Source organism: Eurytemora carolleeae, unplaced genomic scaffold (assembly GCF_000591075.1).
Source record: "Eurytemora carolleeae unplaced genomic scaffold, Eaff_2.0 scaffold250, whole genome shotgun sequence".
NCBI lineage: Eukaryota > Metazoa > Arthropoda > Copepoda > Calanoida > Temoridae > Eurytemora > Eurytemora carolleeae.
In genome coordinates, this window is record NW_019396156.1 from 25,435 (window position 1) to 44,345 (window position 18,911).

Genomic DNA, 18,911 nt, shown 5'->3' on the forward strand with positions numbered 1-18,911 from the left:
AACTCCTTCAAATTTTTTAAGGTTTTCAATTATTAAAATTTCAAACTTTAAAACTCTTTGCGGCATTTCTTATAAACTGAATTCAATCACGACAATTATTCCAGTTTGTTCTGGGAAACACTGTACAGTACAGCTAGATATAAAACGGCTCATTAGTATCTAAAACAGTAAACTACAGTTATATGTTTCTAGTTGTCAACTTGTACAACTTATATCCAGGAGAAGGAAACTTAAGACAACTACCGGTAAAATTAAACCCGGTTTAATTGATTATGTTGTAAAGCATTTTAATTTAGTTTTAGTTTTTTTTTATGTTAAGACCACAAATTCAAAGCAAACTAGGTTTCTCAAAGAAGGTTTCTTAAAAAATACGCTCTAAAAATTCCCGCTCTGAATATCATTATATACTTTGTCCTCGTCTTGCTTTTAGAAAATGAAAACATAAAACCGATGAATTTAAAGGATGAAAAACTTGAGATAACTTTACAGAAATTCTTTACAGAAATTCATTGCTGCTCGTAAGATGGAAATATTATGCGTTGTCAATCATGATTTCATTTATTAAAGAGGTATTTAGAAGAACTAAAATGATTTAAAGGAATCGAGTCTTTGCCACAAACTCACACTATATCTTGTCATACTTAGATTATTTGATCTATTTTGAAATATATAAGGTTTAGGACATGTATTTGGTTGCAAAGATAAAGGGATTAGATAATCAGAGTTTGTGGCAAAGGCTCAATTACTTTAAATATGGAACCAGGTAAATTTGCTCTTCTAATACTTGTGAATAAAAATAGAGAAGCTACGAGGTGACAATGTGGTACCAGTAATCATAATGAATTTTCCCTACTCCTGCCCAGCTCGTACCTTTACCCTTTTTTGTATCTTGGAGTCTAGGAAGATATCATCATCATTGGAGTACTATTGGAGTACTATTGGAGTAGGTCTTGTTGGAGACCTATAGATTCTCATTGGATGCCCCCATTATTAATTGAAGACCCTCATATTTTCATTAGAAACCCCTATATTTTCATTGGAGACTCCAGATTTTCGTTGGAGACCCCCAGACCATCTGGGGGTCTCCAAAGAAAATCTGGAGTCTCCAATGAAAATTGGTGGGTCACCAATAAAACTATGAGGGTGTCCTAAAAAATGAAGGTCTCCAACTAAACGTATTGGAGCAAATGTTCATTCCATAAAACGATGCATGCTAAAATTATTAAAAAATTAATACAAATATATTTTGCTTTATTGCAGCGCTGACGATTATTCCCAAACCTACTTCCGAAGTTTGGCGGCTATTGATCACGCCGGAAATGTTTTCTGGCCGCCGCCGACGAAGTTCCGGTCGACCTGCCCTGTCGATGTTAAGTACTTTCCGTTTGATGATCAGACTTGTAACCTCAAACTCAGTTCTTGGATGTACGATGGAACCAAGGTAAGGCAATTATCAGAGTTCCGAATTACTATTATATTGTGAATCAATCAAGACCAGACTGATTTGAAAGTGTCAACATGTTTTGACCTTTTTAACTTTTTAAACTATTTTTGCTACCCTAGACATACAATTATAGCTTCTAAGCGCTTGTTTTTAGCTTTAGTTTTATTGAAATAATTGGCAAAATCTAAACTGATTTGCCTCAAATATTGACTGAAGAACTCGGTAGAACCACAATGTTAGTAAATGCATTTAAAAAAGATGAAATAAAACATGAAAAATCACTTTTCCTTAAAGATTAATGTTAAAGGTATATAATCCCTGGTTCTACAGTTCTCCACACACACACATATATATATATATATATATATATATATATATATATAACAGAGGAAACTGTAAAATTTGGAATAAATTGTATAAAAGGGAAGTCGAATCTAGTTTTACCAGATTATTATGTCAATAATATTCAAAATACAAATGTGCATTGAACAGATACATTACATAGACATAAAACCTCGAACATAGAATGATTTTAAAGGAATTGAGTTTTTGTCACAAACTCTGATTTTCTTATCCCTATATCTTTGCATTTGAATGTCGGAAACCTTAGATATTTTAAACTATGAATCATTTTAGATCAAATAAAAATAGTTTTAAAAAACAAAGGTTTACACTATTAGGTTGAAAAGATATGGCGATTGTAGAATCATAATTTGTGGCTTTAAAATTCAGTGATGGTGATGGACCAAACCTCTGTAGAGTAAAAAAGTAGATGTTAGTTCCACATTTATTGAAAATATATTTCGGTCTGGGTTGACCCTCGTCAGTTCTTAAGATTGTTTCTTCACAAAGATTAAAAACAAATTTGTGGCAAAAACTCAGTTCCTTTGAAAAAATTCACTTTCAAAGACTTGGATTTAATTCTTTTTTCAATGTTACGTAGACTTGTATTGTAATTAATACATATATACACAAATAGATAGATAGATAGATAGATAGATAGATAGATAGATATTTCTGCTAGAAATCGGTTTTACAATACATAGATTCATTTTTAAGTATTTAAAGCTAGGGCTACAGCCTAGTCATTTCTGGTTGTTTTAATTGGCTGACCCTCCAAGGTGTTATATACACACTTTTTCAATATAAAAATAACTAATTGTAATACAAAAAATAATAGCTGAATTTTAAGAAAAGGTATGGTATGGTGAATAGTAAAGGTGAAAAAAAAACTGCATGAAAAAAGTTTTCCTTCTTCAATGCCTTAAACACTTTCTTCGAGGACTTATAAAGGATATGCATATTTGAATACTTATCCCTGCATAATCTGATGTTTTAGCTTCTTTTTGGAATAATTAACAGATATCAAGTTAACAGTTTCAGAATTGTAGTTTCCTTCCCATATTTTATCCCATGTATTCACTCTGAGGAAAAAATCTCAGAACGAAACCTGTTCCCAAAATCTCACCATGAAAGACGGGTTGACTTTGACTTTGGACTTTAGACCATAGATAGAGATTTATTTATTTATGATTTAGACTAATCAAAAAAACATTGCTTCATCTAAATTTGTACAAAGTTATGAAAGGATTGGCAAGTGCAAACTAGAGCAGTTAAACCATTTTTCTTTATTCATTAATTCCGTCCTCTGCCCGTTTAAGTTGGTTTGGTATATTAGAAATAGAAATATGACATGATACATTGTCCTCTGTTATTGACACATTCTTTTCTTAAAGGGTTTGTCGACGTAATTTCAAGTATCGTTCCATTTAAAGCACTAAAGGCACAATTTACAACTTTTAACTTTATAGTTTATACCCTGAAAATAAAGTTCCAAAACTAACACTTGGCCCATTTTTAACACTGAGTGTTAGAAATAGGCCAATTCTGCAAAGTTATTTTTTCCAAGCGTTTATATTTTCAAATTCCAGCCGAGTTGGTATTGCATCGACAGTCTTTAGCATCAAAGAAGTTAATTTTGAATTATGTTCAGTTGAATGTGATGAATCGAACCTCTAATATTGATCTGGAGAACTATGTACCGAATGGTGAATGGGAACTACTGGAAGCTCGACTTGTAAGAACTGAACAGTATTATCCCTGCTGTATCGAACCCTATCCTTCGATGACCGTCACCATAAGGTGAGGACAATACAAGAAGAGTAAATATCTTCCTCCCCTTCCCTCCTCGCAGCGGCCGGACGATGGCCGATTTGTTTTTACCTTAAGAGTAAGATAAAGACTAAACATTTCCCTAGCTGTTTTTCTCGTCTTTGTTTAAAAAAAATCCACACCCCCGGCCTTATTTTCTAAAGAAACTGAGATTTTGCCACAAACTCAAATTTTCTATAGTTTCCATATCTTTGCAACCTAATCGTGTAAACCTTGGATTTTTCAAACTTAAATTTTTTGATATAATAGTTTGAAATGTCGAAGGTCTACTTTATTGGATTGCAAAGATATATAGATTATATTTGTGGCAAAAACTCAATTCCTTCAGTGAAATCATGTACCGGCACTTACTAAAGGAAGATCTGAAGCCGACAATCCCTTTTATTAAAAATAAAAATAAAAATATTTACTGAATATATTTTATGTGTACTTAATATTTTGTATGTATACTGAATATTTTGTATGTGTACTTAGTATTTTGTATGTGTTTTGTATGTGTACTGAATATTTTGTATGCGTACTGAATATTTTGTATGCGTACTTAATAATTTGTATGTGTACTGAATATTTTGTATGTGTAATGAATATTTTGAATGTGTAATGAATATTTTGTAGGTGTACTGAATATTTTGTATGTGTACTTAATATTCTGTATGTGTACTGAATATTTTGCATGTGTACTGAATAATTTGTATGTGTACTTAATATTTTGTATGTGTACTGAATAATTTGCATGTGTGATGAATATTTAGTATGTGTACTGAATATTTTGCATGAGTACTGAATATTTTGTATGCTTACTGAATATCTTGTATGTGTACTGAATATTTTGTATGTGTACTGAATATTTTGTATGAGTACTGAATATCTTGTACTTTTACAAAGTATCCTGTACTTGTAAGTTGCAATCTTGAATGCTGACATCCTGCCAGTCCCTTTCTTTGAAAATACTAAGAATAATCTAAAATTTACTGAATATTTTGTATATATTGTTCTTGTACTGAATGTCTTTTATTTATACTGATTATCTTAAGCTTGTACTTGATATCTTTTACTGAATATAGTGTACTTGTACTCAATATTTTGTGCTTAATTTTTTGTACATGTACTGAATATCTTTTACTTTACTTTTTACCAGATTACCTAATCTAAATATCTTTTATTTATCTAAAAATCTTGTACTTTTTCAAATATTTTACTGAACATCGTTTACTTTACTTATCGTTTAATCAGAAAACTGTAGAATAGGAAGAGGACAATATATTAATAATGAAGTGCAATTAATGTTGTTAGAATGCAAATAGCTTTACTAGTAAGTTATTAAATCACTAATTAAATTATATGGGTCTGTTTACACTGCACAATTGCTGTGCCTCATATTCATTGGACTATTAAAAGTCATGACTTGAGTCTGAAAGTCGACCTCCTATTCCAGAGTTTTCTAGTTATCACTGTATTCTGTACTTTTCTTTAATATCATGTACACGTATTACTTATTATGTACTCTAGGATCCGACGGAAGACCTTGTACTACATGTACAACATCGTGTTCCCCTGTATGATGATGTCAAGTTTGACCGTGCTAGTTTTCTGTCTGCCTCCAGATTCAGGGATACATTCATTTAAAATCTGGTTCCCTGAACAAAGGACGGCAGGGGTTTACAATTGTGGTCTTTCATTTTGTACCTTCAACATTAATTAAGATATTAAAAACTACAACATGATTTTAATTCATTTATTCTTAGACATGGAATATTTTCATCCAACAAAAATAGTTGAAGCACCGGAGCCAAATTAAACTTAGAAGCGTTATTCTTCAAAATTTGTCAAATGAAAATTGTTATTCATCAAAATTTGAATACTTGTGATATTTGATTTTGGATCCTGTGTTCAAATATATTTTGTCGGAAGAAAATGTTTAATTTCTGAGAGTGAAATCAAAATTATCTGAAAATAACATAACGTTACGTCAGCTTTTAAGATACAATAAAATTAGAGCCCATTATGGAAAGCTCAAATCTCTTACGCCTTTTGATGATTTATTATCAAAGACAATCTTCATGTTGTCGTCACTAAATTTTCATGTTTATTGGGACGTGTGTAGCATAAAAAATTGTAAGTGTAATTTATACAAATAGGAAGCAAAGAATTAATAATAAGTCCTAGCTGCTATTCAGAATCATCTACTCATATGTGCAACGTTTTGTGATTTGCTGTACATTGCACATGGGTTATGGCTGAAAGGCCAGGACTACAAAAAATGAGACAAAAAGTACTTAGATTCAATTAAGAACTATTCATATATGTGCTATGTAATATTCTAAGCCAAATATAAGAATGTAATAAAAAGGAATCCGTAATAAATTAATTAAGAAATTAATTAAGAAAACCCATAATTAGAACGAAAAGAATTTGATATTTTTATTTTTAAAAAATATTGTTAAAAATGGGTCACTTTTCGTACAAAAGAAGCGGTGGTGTTCTCTCTCACCTATAACGCACATTGAAATATACAATGTTTTTTGATCCAGGTTGAATGTATCTGATAACCAGGAGAAAAGATTGCTCTGGGAGTAACAGTCATCCTTGCCTTCTCCGTCTTTATGCTTGCAATAGCGGAGAAAATGCCGGAGACTAGTGAATCCATTCCTCTAGCTTGATTGCTTGAGTAATGTTTTTGAGAGAAGTCTCAGAGTCAAAGTACTGCTGTGTTGTAGTTCTGAAATACGACGGGAAACTGGTAATTTCCGTGAAAACTCTTAAAATTGGAATTTTTTAAACATGAATTAGAGACTAAAATAATATTTGGTGGGCTGCTGACGGCCCCAAAATATTTTAATATTGGTTGTTAGAATTGATTTATATAAATCTAGATTATCCTGAATATATGTTTTTCCCCCGAAATAGGTCTCTTTAACAAAGACGACATTCTAAATATATTACAGGTTTACAGGATCCACATTTAAACGGGAAAAGTAACTATAAATTGAAATCATTTTAAATCAATGCAAGCTACAATTGATACAATATTTGTAAAATATTCATTTTGTCCATTCTCACTATGAAACATGAGACAAATGCATTTTAAGAGGGGTATTGTGACAAAAACCGGTCACCCCCCCCCCCATCCCCCGAAAATACCCCACTGACGGCCACTGCACTGGGTTTATCGGAGGTGGGGGGAGGGGGCCGCGGGCATTGGAATAATTCAAGGAGGATTGAGATTAGTTGGTGGTGGGGGGTTAAAGGAATTATTCAATTCAGTTTCTATAGTTTGAACAAATAGAAAAATTCAAATACAAAGTTCAAAGTTAGAAACACCTTCTCTTGTCACGTGTGTTAAACATTAAAGATTTTGATATGCCAATATTTGTTTAGAAACAAATCCTTGTATTGTAAACATATTTCTTCTGGTTTACCTCTCTCTATGTATCTAACTACAATAAAGCACTATGAGAATTTATTTTATAGGCAAATACCGAATAAATTTTGATTTTGATTTTATAGTCTATAATATTTTACGTATAAAATCTACATTATGAAATATCTAGAGTTATGAAATTTTACAAACTTTAGAGGATATATAGTTGTTTTATTAAACAAAAACATAGAGTTATTGGCCAATCTTTAAAAACCAGTATTAAACAAATATCATTGCTAAATTTTTCCTTTGACGATTGTTTGAAAATCGAATAAAAGCAAATTCAAAAAATAAGAATAAAGCTAAAAAAAACTTGTTAAGATCCCTCAACTCTGTTTGAAATATTGACTAAGTCATAGTTTTTTATGTATTCTTTAATTCAATTAGCTTGGTGAAACTAATTTAATAATGATTATGTTTAACAATTTTTTTTAATATTTAACATTATTCTTAAATATTTAACATATTTCTTCTTATGTAATATTTTATAAATGTTGGGCTGGTTTAACAACTAATCAAAATGTCGAGAAATTTAACACTTTCTTAAAGGACTTAAAGGGAATAACGACGTAATTACATGTGGTTGCTCATTTAAAGAGTTCCATGCCAAGTTAATAATGTTACCCTTGAAACCTTTATCTAACCAACAATGAGGAATATATCGTCGTTTTTATGTATATTTTTATCTATATGTTAGGGACCATTTAAGGGATATCATTGTGAATCAGGCATTGTGCCCCTCCTTTTAAATATATTTCGAAAATATTTTAAATACTTACTTACGATTAAGGACTTAAAATCGTTGAAATTTCTCTGAATCCCTAAAATCGCTTTAATTGTATGAATCAAAAAGTTAAATTTTGCCCTCTATCTTTAATGTTGTCTTTAAGTGTTTTTTTTATTTGACACAGACAGAAACTTAATAAATAAAGTACAGCCGTTTTTGAAGTTTTTTATTATTACTACGGACTCAGCTAGGCTTACACAAATTAAGGGAGAGGGGCTATTGGGGCTCAGTCACCCCCCTGGACGAATTTCTTGGAGATCTCTTGTCTCATTATCTTACATTCCTAATTAGGAAATAAAAAATCGTTTATTTGGCAGAAAAGGTTGGATGACTGTCAATAAAGAGACAAAAATATTTATTTTTTAAAAAATCGTTAATTTTACAACAAAAATTAGATGACATACTACCAAATAAGCGATTTTTGTTGAAAAAAAAACAATTTTTTTCGCTTACTTCTCAGTCATCCAACTTTTGCTGCAAAATAAGCGGGGTTTTTTATTTGGTAATTTAGTGTGTATCTTTATGTGCGCTGTGCAGTTTACTTGAGATTATGGGTTTATTACTAGATATAATCTGTGCCGCTAATTACTCTGTTGTTCTGACCTTGCAATGATATGTTTTCTGCATCTTAACAATTATAGCAACCTTTATTAAGGTTTATTAGGCTCAATTCTTGACATTTCTAGGTATATACTTGACCCAGGTATATTCTGGACCCAGGTATCTACTTGACCCAGGTATATACTTGACCCAGGTATCTACTTGACACAGGAATTTAATTGACCTAGGTATCTTTTTGACCTTTTTCAGGTTTATACTTGACCTTTCCCAAGGTTTATACCTGACTATTCTAGGAATCTACTTGACCTTTGTGATGGCTATGACGACTGTATCGGTGATTATGACGGTGATTGTTCTCAACTTTTTTTACCGAGGGCCGGCCCTGTATCCTGTTCCTCATTGGGCTAAAAAGTAAGAGAACTTGAGGTTTTCTCTGAAAGGGAAACATTAAAAATCATTTTTTTTTGTATTTCAATAAGCGTAAAAATGGCGGAATCGATTTGGTCCTAATGACCTTTGACAGGGATGGGCCAAAACAATACGAAAAATTACCTTTAAAAGTTGAAATCTTGAATTTAAAAAAAAAAATACCCAAACATTTATTTTTTTAAAGCTAAATATAGACTTTCAATTTTCTTTGAGCATCTTAACAATCACAGTTAGTTGCATTGACGAGAGTCTGAAGTTCACATCGCAGTTTAATTTTCTGACAATAGTTTCGTATAAACTAGAAAGATAAAAAACAACAAATACACATACAGCTCGGAATATATATATAGAGAGATCTGGCCAACCATACATACAGCTCCGGAATAGATATATAGAGAGATCTGGCCAACCATACATACAGCTCTGCAATAAATATATAGAGAGATCTGACCAACCATACATACAGCTCCAGAATATTGTTAACACAAATTCGAAATATAAGGAAGACGACTTTACCCACTCAGATGCTGTTGACTATTTTCAAGACGTGTGTATCTATTTCCGCCATGAAGCGCCCACATGTCACCCTCGCTCCTTCATTCCCCCCTCAACCCTCTAAACATCTCAACCTGGCAGTCAGGTTAGGAGAGTTGGGCTGGTAACAGCTCCGACACAGGGAGCCTCTTGACTCCATGAAGCTCTACAACACTCCCATGAAGTGCCCTCAAATTTTCATCATTAATTCCTTTGTTAATTTCTAAACCAACCAATTTTAACCCAGTCTTATGCAAATATTTCAAAACTTTCGTTTTTTTAAATAAATGTTAGAAATATCCATTTCAGATATCTTTGTTTTATTATAGTGACTTTTAAAGTCAACATTTTGAGATATGGAAATCTGGGCAGGTTATATCTTGGTTGGTTGGATTTTGAAGTTTCAAATTTGTTTTACTTTTTGTTAAATTAAAATCCCATTTTAATTTAACCCCCAGTAGGGAGTAATTTTAACACAAATTCAAAATATAAGGAAGACAACCTTACCGACTCAGATGCCATTGACTATTTTCAAGACGTGTGTAACTATTTCCGCCATGAAGTGCCCACATGTCACCCTCGCTCCTTCGTCCCCCCCTCACCCCTCTACACATCCCAACCCTGCAGTCAGGTTAGGAAAGTTGGGCTGGTAACAGCTCTGACACAGGGAGCCTCTTGACTCCTTCATGATGATGATGCAGATACTCAGCTAACAGCAGGCATGCTTATACCTCTGATCTCCCTATTAACTTCTTGAGAAGCTTACTTAGGAAACATATACCCGGCTCCGACCAAAGTTTCTGCTATCTTGAGTTGCATTGCCTTAGTTCCATTGATAAACCCTGTTGTTCCAGTTCCTGTTGATCTGCTCCACCAACATGAAGCTCTACAACACTCCCATGAAGTGCCCTCAAATATTCATCATTAATTCCTTTGTTAATTTCTAAACCAACCAATTTTAACCCAGTCTTATGCAAATATTTCAAAACTTTCGTTTTTTTAAATAAATATTAGAAATATCCATTTCAGATATCTTTGTTTTATTGTAGTGACTTTTAAAGTCAACAAATATATATATAGAGAGATCTGGCCAACCATACATACAGCTCCGGATAATATATAAAGAGAAATCTGGCCAACCATACATACAGCTCCGGAATATTATTATATATTATAAAGATTATTATAAAGATTTATTCACACACAAAAATATAAATACATATATAAATGGTGTAGTTTAAATTTGTTTAAATAAATTTTTTTTGAAAATACAGGTTTCCAAAAGAAAAGAGAAAAAATATGCAAAATTATGTACAAATAGAAAACATTGATTTTTACTTACTACATATTATATTTATAATTTCAGTTATTACGTAATCATCGAATCCTTCAACATATAAATTATTCATTCTTGTATTTAAAAGTTCTTGTAAAGCCGTAACTTTCCATTCATGTTCCAATGGGACATCAAAATATTTCATTTGTTTCATAACTAACATTTTACTAAGATCCGAAGGATTTAAAGAACAATCATTTGCAATAGAAAATAAATTTCTGCCAAGAACTGTGTTGAGGTCATTTTTACATAAAATTAGAAAGAAATCTAATGCAAAGCTTAGAACTTGCTTCAATAGTCTCATAGAAAGACACACATCTCCTAGCTAACATAGTTTTTACATGTAAACATTGTGAAATACTTTCAATCAAGTACCTATGCGTATCTCTAGGTACATTAAAAAGAATTCTAATAGCAGTATTCCATGCTGTATACAATTTTAAAACACATTGGGAACTCAAGTCCCAAATACTAGATCCATAAAAACTACAACAGTAAATATTATACAGTTTCAAAATAACATCAGGACTGTTAAAATAAAATTCTTGGTTAAGGGAATGAATTTTTGAAATGAAAATAGCTCATTTTTTATTGCAATCTATGGTCAATGAATTATCTCTTTGCAGAACATTTCCTAAATGTTTTAAGTCGTTAACAAGTGGTAAAGGTAATTCATTCAATAAAATTGGGGTTATATCATTATAATTATATATAGAGAGAGATCTGGCCAACCATACACACAGCTTTGGAATATATGTATAGAGAGATCTGGCCAACCACGGTTTTCACATTAAATGTTAGAACTGAGATTCTGATAGAGTTACATGTTTATGAGTTACAAGTTCTAGATCTGGCCAGCTGTTAAACTGTAGTTACATGTCTCCCAACTTGACTCCAATACAAGTTCTGAAGATAACAGGCCTGGCCCCTCCGCCAGGCAACATTCCTGCAAGAATGTTGAGACGTGGAAACTAGAGTTTTTCATCATTGAAAAGTGAAACTCGCTGATGTTGAGAAATTCACCCTTAACTTGAATTTGAGTACAATCACTGCAGTAAGTTTGTAGATAGAGAAGTTGTTCTTCTTCGAGACAGTACCAGACGTACTTGCTTCACATACTGCTCTGGAATATATATATAGAGAGATCTGGCCAACCCTACATACAGCTCCGGAATATATATATAGAGAGATCTGGCCAACCACGGTTTTCACATTAAATGTTAGAACTGAGATTCTTATAGAGTTACATGTTTATGAGTTACAAGTTCTAGATCTGGCCAGCTGTTAAACTGTAGTTACATGTCTCCCAACTTGACTCCAATACAAGTTCTGAAGATAACAGGCCTGGCCCCTCCGCCAGGCAACATTCCTGCAAGAATGTTGAGACGTGGAAACTAGAGTTTTTCATCATTAAAAAGTGAAACTCGCTGATGTTGAGAATTTCCCCTTCGATAACCTCCTCTAATGATTTCTCAATGTCGCAGAGATTTTCAGACACCGCAACTATCCCTGGGTTGCCTACTCTGTTCATAGGGTTGTCTTGGTATGTAAAGAAGGACACAACCCTACCAGAGATCAGGACCTTGACCAATCCTAACACCTAATCTAAATTTGATTTAACATCTGAAGATGGGTCCAAAAGAGATGAAACTTTTCCTGCATTAAGAGAACAAAATTCCCATTTCACTTTGTCCGAAGCGGGGATTTCAACAGGATCTATCTTTTCCAGGAGACAGTGAAGAGGAGGGTTAGAAGACAGATTTATCTTGAGGTTTAACTGCCTCGGCTTGTTTAAATCTAGGCAACAGAGTGTTACAGTAACGTCAGAAAGCTCCTCATACTCCACAAGTTCCATATCAAGTAGTCTGATTCTCAGAATTCTGGACTGTCTGTAGGCATGCAGATTCTCCAGAAGAGGTTTTAGATCTTCGGTAGATGGTATAGGTGGTACTGGAACCCCAGCACTGTCAACGGTCCGGATCTGAACCTTGCTTGAGGCATGGTTGAATATTCTCCCCACCTCCATATAAACCTGCTCAGAAGAAGCGTCACAGTTGACCTCGATCCTACATGCTTCCTTCTCAGAAATCAACTGGATCCTGACCATGTTGAAGAGACTTGTGAGGTGCTCCTCCAGGTTTCCGGATAGATCATAGACGAGAACCGCAATACATCCGTCCTGGGAAAGAGAGGATAGCAGAGCATGTTCTTCAAGCTTCAGTACAGTTTTACTGTTTACAAGAAAGGGGGTATACTTCTTAATTCTGCTGTCTATAGCCCAGCTGGCGACAGTTTCGCATGACATCTGAGAAAAGTAGAAGTCGCTGGAGCAGTGTGTATCGGAACCTCCCAGAGGAAGGGTGTCAGCAGAGCTTTTTAAGCCTGTTAAGAGAAAGGGCGCTATGTGCGTTGTACTTGAATAGAAGTCTACATATCATGGTCACTTCTCTCCACAACTGAGTGGAAAGCGTGACTAATCTTGAACAAGATAAAGTAATAAAGATGAATACAGTACCTCCTAAATTCCAACCTTATCCTACTTCACGAGCAGATATAGTGGAACTCAGAAACTGCTTTGCTGTGGAATCTTAATCAAAACTTTCATATGCAGCTAATTGAATGAGCAAAACAGGACAGCCAGGAAACAAGAAGATTGGATAAATGAGTATCTGCATTCTGCATTAAATACATGTATCAATTAATTTGTTTCATAATAAATTATAAATAAATAAATTGATGAAAGTTAAAAAGAAGTCGCTGGAGAAAGAGTTGTTCCTGAAGGTCTTGATACAAATACTGGTCAACTGTTCTCTTGGCTCTACGTCTGACAACTCCAAAATGTAGGAGCCTCAGAGATCTTGATCCACTAGCAAGAGAAGAGAACGTGTCACTTTAGCTAATCTGACGACTCTCCACCCTTATCTCACCGCTTTAACCCAGAACAGGTGGCTCGGAGCTGAAAGGACAGGAGGCTAAAGGCAAACAAAGGAGCCAGGTACTGCCAAACCTCCTTCTCCATATCCTCCTCGAAGATCTTGAAATGAGAAACCTCTACATTGTTCTCTTCCACTAATCTGTGAGAAGAGCTGAAGAAATCCCCAGTGATAACACTGACAACAAGTGGCTCGGAGCTGAAAGGACAGGAGGCTAAAGGCAAACAATGGAGCTAGGTACTGCCAAACCTCCTTCTCCATATCCTCCTTGAAGATCTTGAAATGAGAAACCTCTACATTGTTCTCTTCCACTAATCTGTGAGAAGAGCTGAAGAAATCCCCAGTGATAACACTGACGGTCAGCATCACTTCTTGCTTAGGGTGCAAGAACAACTTATAATATCTCTCAGTTAGATGTGGAGGGATAGGGTAATCGGAGGTATTCTCAAGAGAAGTGTATATTAACATGGTAGCTAGGGGCTGATCTTCCACGCCACCTGAGTTTCCACAAGTCTTTAGTATTGCTTTTTGACTCATTTTCGTGATAATCTCGTCATCGTGTAGAATACAGTTTGATCCAGACTTGACAAACACCACGTAGTGGGGTTTGTTTAACTTGAATTTGTGTACAATCACTACAGTAAGTTTTTAGCTAGAGAAGTTGTGCTTCGTCGATGCTGACAGTTTATTTAAAACCCTTGAGTTGAGATCTGTAGTGAAGTGCATTTTTCTGATTTCTCATTCACCAGTGTCCGCTACCCGGTTAATAGAGATGATCAGGTTTGAAGCAAGCTCCTTGAAAGTACCATAAATTTCCTACTCCAACTTGGTGTCCTGTCCACTGGGGTTAAGGTATATAAAAGACTCCTACCCCCAGCTTCACCAGTAGAGTATACCAACCTTTCAAAGGATTCCTTGAGAACAGTATTCTTCAGATAATCCTCCAGAGAAGATAAGATCTCCATGAGGAACTCTGCACAGACACCTTCGTGGTTAATATTCTTTTTCCAAATCTTGCAAAAGTTACTCATACACAGCGATTTCTCATCTTCTCCGACCTGGTTAAGCAAGGCAGTTAACATGAGCTGAAGAGCTAGAATCTTATCACTGTCAAATGAGGACTCTGTCGGTATAGCAAGAATCAAGTCACAATAGCTTTTCACATTAGCCAGAACCTGTAGAACTGAGCTCATGAAGCAAATGCTTTCAGGGTTAGGAATCCCAACCATCAGACTGAGCTTACTCACCACCTTGTTCTTCTTCGAGACAGTACCAGACGTACTAGCTTCACATACTTCATAGGATCTCTTCCTCTTCTTCTCCATGATTCTTGAATACTAAAGGATACACCAAGAAACTTCAAAGGCAACGCACACTACACTGTCGCTGAACTGAATACTGACAAACCGAGTAGCGAATACAGAACCATGGTGTGAAGCAAACACCTGAAACGGTGTGCAGCAAACACCTGAAAACATTAATGATAGCATAAAATTCTGCACATTTTTCGTTGTTTTTATGTTATAAGCATGAATTTTTTCATTTTGTTCAGGAGAAAATGTATTACACAAACAAATCTTTTGATGTTAGGTTTCTCGCACATTTTTGATTTTTTTTTAGATAAAAATTAAATGGTTTTTGAAATTTCAGTCTACTTTTATTCTTTTTTTACGTTTTTCATTTAGAAATAATAATTTATTCATAGTTTAATAATTCTTGATTGAAACTTTGCAAAAACTTTCAAATTATGATATTCCTTGCATTTTAACTTTTGCCATATGCTACGCTTAATGGTTTTTGTTCGCCTATTTAGATCATATCAATTTTTTTTAATTATTGCAACATTGAAAAAACTAAATTTTTAACTACTAGTCTATAACTTTTTTAGATTTTCATTATGCATGTTTTTTTTTAACAAAAAGTTTGTGACATCAAAAACATTTTTTGTGTATATTTATTTCTTAAAACTCATTTATACAATTTCTTATTCTGACTTGCATCATTTCTTTCAAAACAATCAAAATAGAACATGATATGATGAGAAACCAAAAGTTAAAGAATTCTTCTTATTTTTAAGAAACAAAAAATAACAATTTGGATACCAGAGATGAGAATGCAACAAAGCATAAAATCTGTAAACTTTTTATAATTTTTTTTTAACTTTCTTTGACTTAAATTAAAAAGGCTTACAATAATTTCTTGTATTATTTAATATCCCTTCAAATTTTTCATAATCAATAATTTTTTAATGATTAATTTTAATTAAGGTTTATCATGAGTAAGGGCACTCTCTCCAGTCCAAGCTTTATGTTCAAAGCTCAGGAATATTGAAACATTTAACAAAAGTTTGAAATGTTTAGAAATATTCATAAATATTTAGAAACATTTAAAATTTTTCTTAAATATTTATAAATATTTAAAAATATTTAGAAATATTCAGAAATATTTAGAAATATTTAGAAATATTTAGAAATATTTAGAAATATTCAAAAATATTCAGAAATATTTAGAAATATACAGAAAAAGTTTGAAATATTTGTGATATCAATAATTCGAAAACAATTATAATTGAATAGAAATATTTCAATAGATACTTAAAAATTTATTAAAGAAGTTTAAAATGTTGACATTTTCAAACCTATTTAACATGATTAAGTTATAGAAAATTTAAGAAATATTTCTAACATGTACAAAACAAATTAAAACGTGAACTCAAACACAAAATAAACAATAAACCATCAATAAAAATTACGACCTTTGAATTGCTGGCATTTCTTTTTGGCTAAATTCCAAATGTGTCAAAATTTTCTTCAAATTGATCATTTCGGGAAACATAAAATCCTGAAACAGGTTTAGTTGAAACTAATACTTAATAATTTGAAAACTATAAAATCTTGAAACTGATTTAGTTGAAACTAATACTTGATAATTTGAAAACTATAAAATCTTGAAACTGGTTTAGTTGAAACTAATACTTGATGATTTTGTAAAGGATGTTAAACAAATAATAATTAGAGGTAAAAACTTTTATGTGGGACAACGCTGATCTGCATACTAATACTATTGATCTCAGCTACTTGATCCATAAATTCACAACACAACAGTTCTGGCGGATTTCTAAAAATTAGTATCTATCCTATATTATCTATTTCAGTTTCGCCGAAGGCAGTGCTTAGAATCTATTTCATTTTGATGCTCTGAAAAAATGGACCCAGATCTGGATCCAGGTCATGGAATTCAAGAATTTTTTAACAAATAAAAACATTTTAGATATGTGTTTCCAGAGCAAAAAACCGCGAATTTTCATATTTTTGCATATTTAAATCCGGATACAGGATACAGGATACTGGGAGCAAAAATATTGCGGATCCTAACCACTGCACTGGCTGCCCAGCAAAAATTTAACCGAAACCTAAACCTTCTTAATCCCCCCCCCCTCTCATGTTTCAATTATGTCTGGAGGTGGACGCAAGTGGCCGTCAAGGAGCTAGTAGGCCTGGAGGTACCCGGAGAAACTGGCAGAATTTTACTACCAGATACAACCTGGATATTCTTAAAGATCATCTACTTAGAGCAACCAGAAGGAAACAACCAGATTATAATATAAATAGGGATTATTTTGACAAAATAGGATTTTACACACATTCTTAAAGTCTCAACGTTGAATTGACTCTAGGCAAATAAAAATTTAGATCTTTTAAAAGTTTACATCACAAAGAAACATATGAATTCCATTATTAGCCACATATCTCTCAGTAATAGTCGAATAACATCATGAAAGAAACATATGACTTTCAGTTGAATCAACTTATTTGACTTTTTCATTAAATCTCGAATAACTCAATATCACAATAAATATATCCCGCAATGTTGATGACAAACTCATAATAGCATTAAACCTAAATGCATTCCCGTTTCTGAGCAACTTGCACTAATTTGTTTATCTAAAGATCTTCAGACCTTAACAAGATCTAATACAACCTCAAAACCTTTCATTTATCTTTTAACCTTCTGGACTGACGGAGCCATATGTTTAAAATTTCAAAACATCATTCTAATGATTGTGCACTATTTACAGTGTACAGTTTACAGTGCATAGTATACAGTGTACAGTTTGCAGTGCACAGTGTACAGTGTACAGTATAAAGTACAAACAGCTCAAGGTAATAAGACAAGAAAAGTTTATTACTGCTGCGTATTCTCTGCGTACATATTGAAACCAGAATAGATGCATCAGTGTTCTTCTAGTATCCGAGGAGGTTAAAAGCATTTAATTTTGATAATTTTGATAATTCTCATAATAGTTTCCTTTGATTTTTAATGTGAAAATGGATCCCATGTTAGGCTGTGACATCCGTATTGCGTTTACTTTACCGTACCGTTCAAAGACAGTACACTGCAGTACAAAAAATTCGTACACCTCTGAATAACCAAGGAGAATTGAATACAAGGAGGGGGCAATAGGGTTTCCGTTCACTTTGCTGTGACGTTTTTGGACTGCTGGAGAACTAGTTTTTGCGTAACAACAATAATAAAGATTGCAAACAATAACACAAATGATAAACAGACATTTGATGCATCTCTGGCGTTAGATGAAGATTCACCGTATATTAACTCATGTTTGTTTACATTAGATCGGCTGCCGTTAATTGTTGTTACGCAAAAACTAGTTCTCCAGCAGTCCAAAAACGTCACAGCAAAGTGTACGGAAACCCTATTGCCCCCTCCTTGTATTCAATTCTCCTTGTGAATAACTATGTTTACATTATAATTCTTTGGCTTATACACTGTGCAGTTTACAGTGCACAGTAAACAGTTACAGTATAAAGTACACAGCTTATACAGTGAGCAATTTACAGTGCACAGTATACAGTGTACAGTATAAAGTACACATCTTATACGGTGTGCAGTTTACAGTGCACAGTATACAGTGTACAGTATAAAGTACACAGCTTATACAGTGTGCAGTTTACAGTGCACATTATACAGTTTACAGTATAAAGTGTAGTTTAAAGTGCACAGTATACAGTGAACAGTATAAAGTACACAGCTTATGAAGTGTGCAGCTTTACAGTGCATAGAATACAGAGTAGTTTATAGTGTACAGAATACAGTGTAGTTTACAGTGCACATTATACAGTGCACAGTATACAGTGTGTACTGTACTTTGAACACTGTATTTTGCAAATTATAAACAATTTTTTATTAAATTCTGAAAACTTTTTGGCGTTCAAATTAATAATGATTAGATTTGACTATTTTTTTACATTTTGCTTTTATGTGATTGGTTAAAG

The 18,911-nt window shown here is 33.3% G+C and overlaps 1 protein-coding gene across 1 annotated transcript in view; it reads left to right on the plus strand.

Moving 5' to 3' along the window:
• Nucleotides 1–18,911, plus strand: part of LOC111696685 (acetylcholine receptor subunit alpha-1-A) — a gene marked incomplete at its 5' end in the record, with an annotated part of 43,267 nt that overhangs the window by 19,163 nt on the left and 5,193 nt on the right. The window contains 7 exon segments of the mRNA XM_023466379.1: nucleotides 1,261–1,441; nucleotides 3,438–3,586; nucleotides 5,126–5,226; nucleotides 6,170–6,271; nucleotides 8,676–8,796; nucleotides 15,885–15,939; nucleotides 17,080–17,201. Of these exon segments, the coding sequence (XP_023322147.1) occupies nucleotides 1,261–1,441; nucleotides 3,438–3,586; nucleotides 5,126–5,226; nucleotides 6,170–6,271; nucleotides 8,676–8,796; nucleotides 15,885–15,939; nucleotides 17,080–17,201 (831 nt within the window).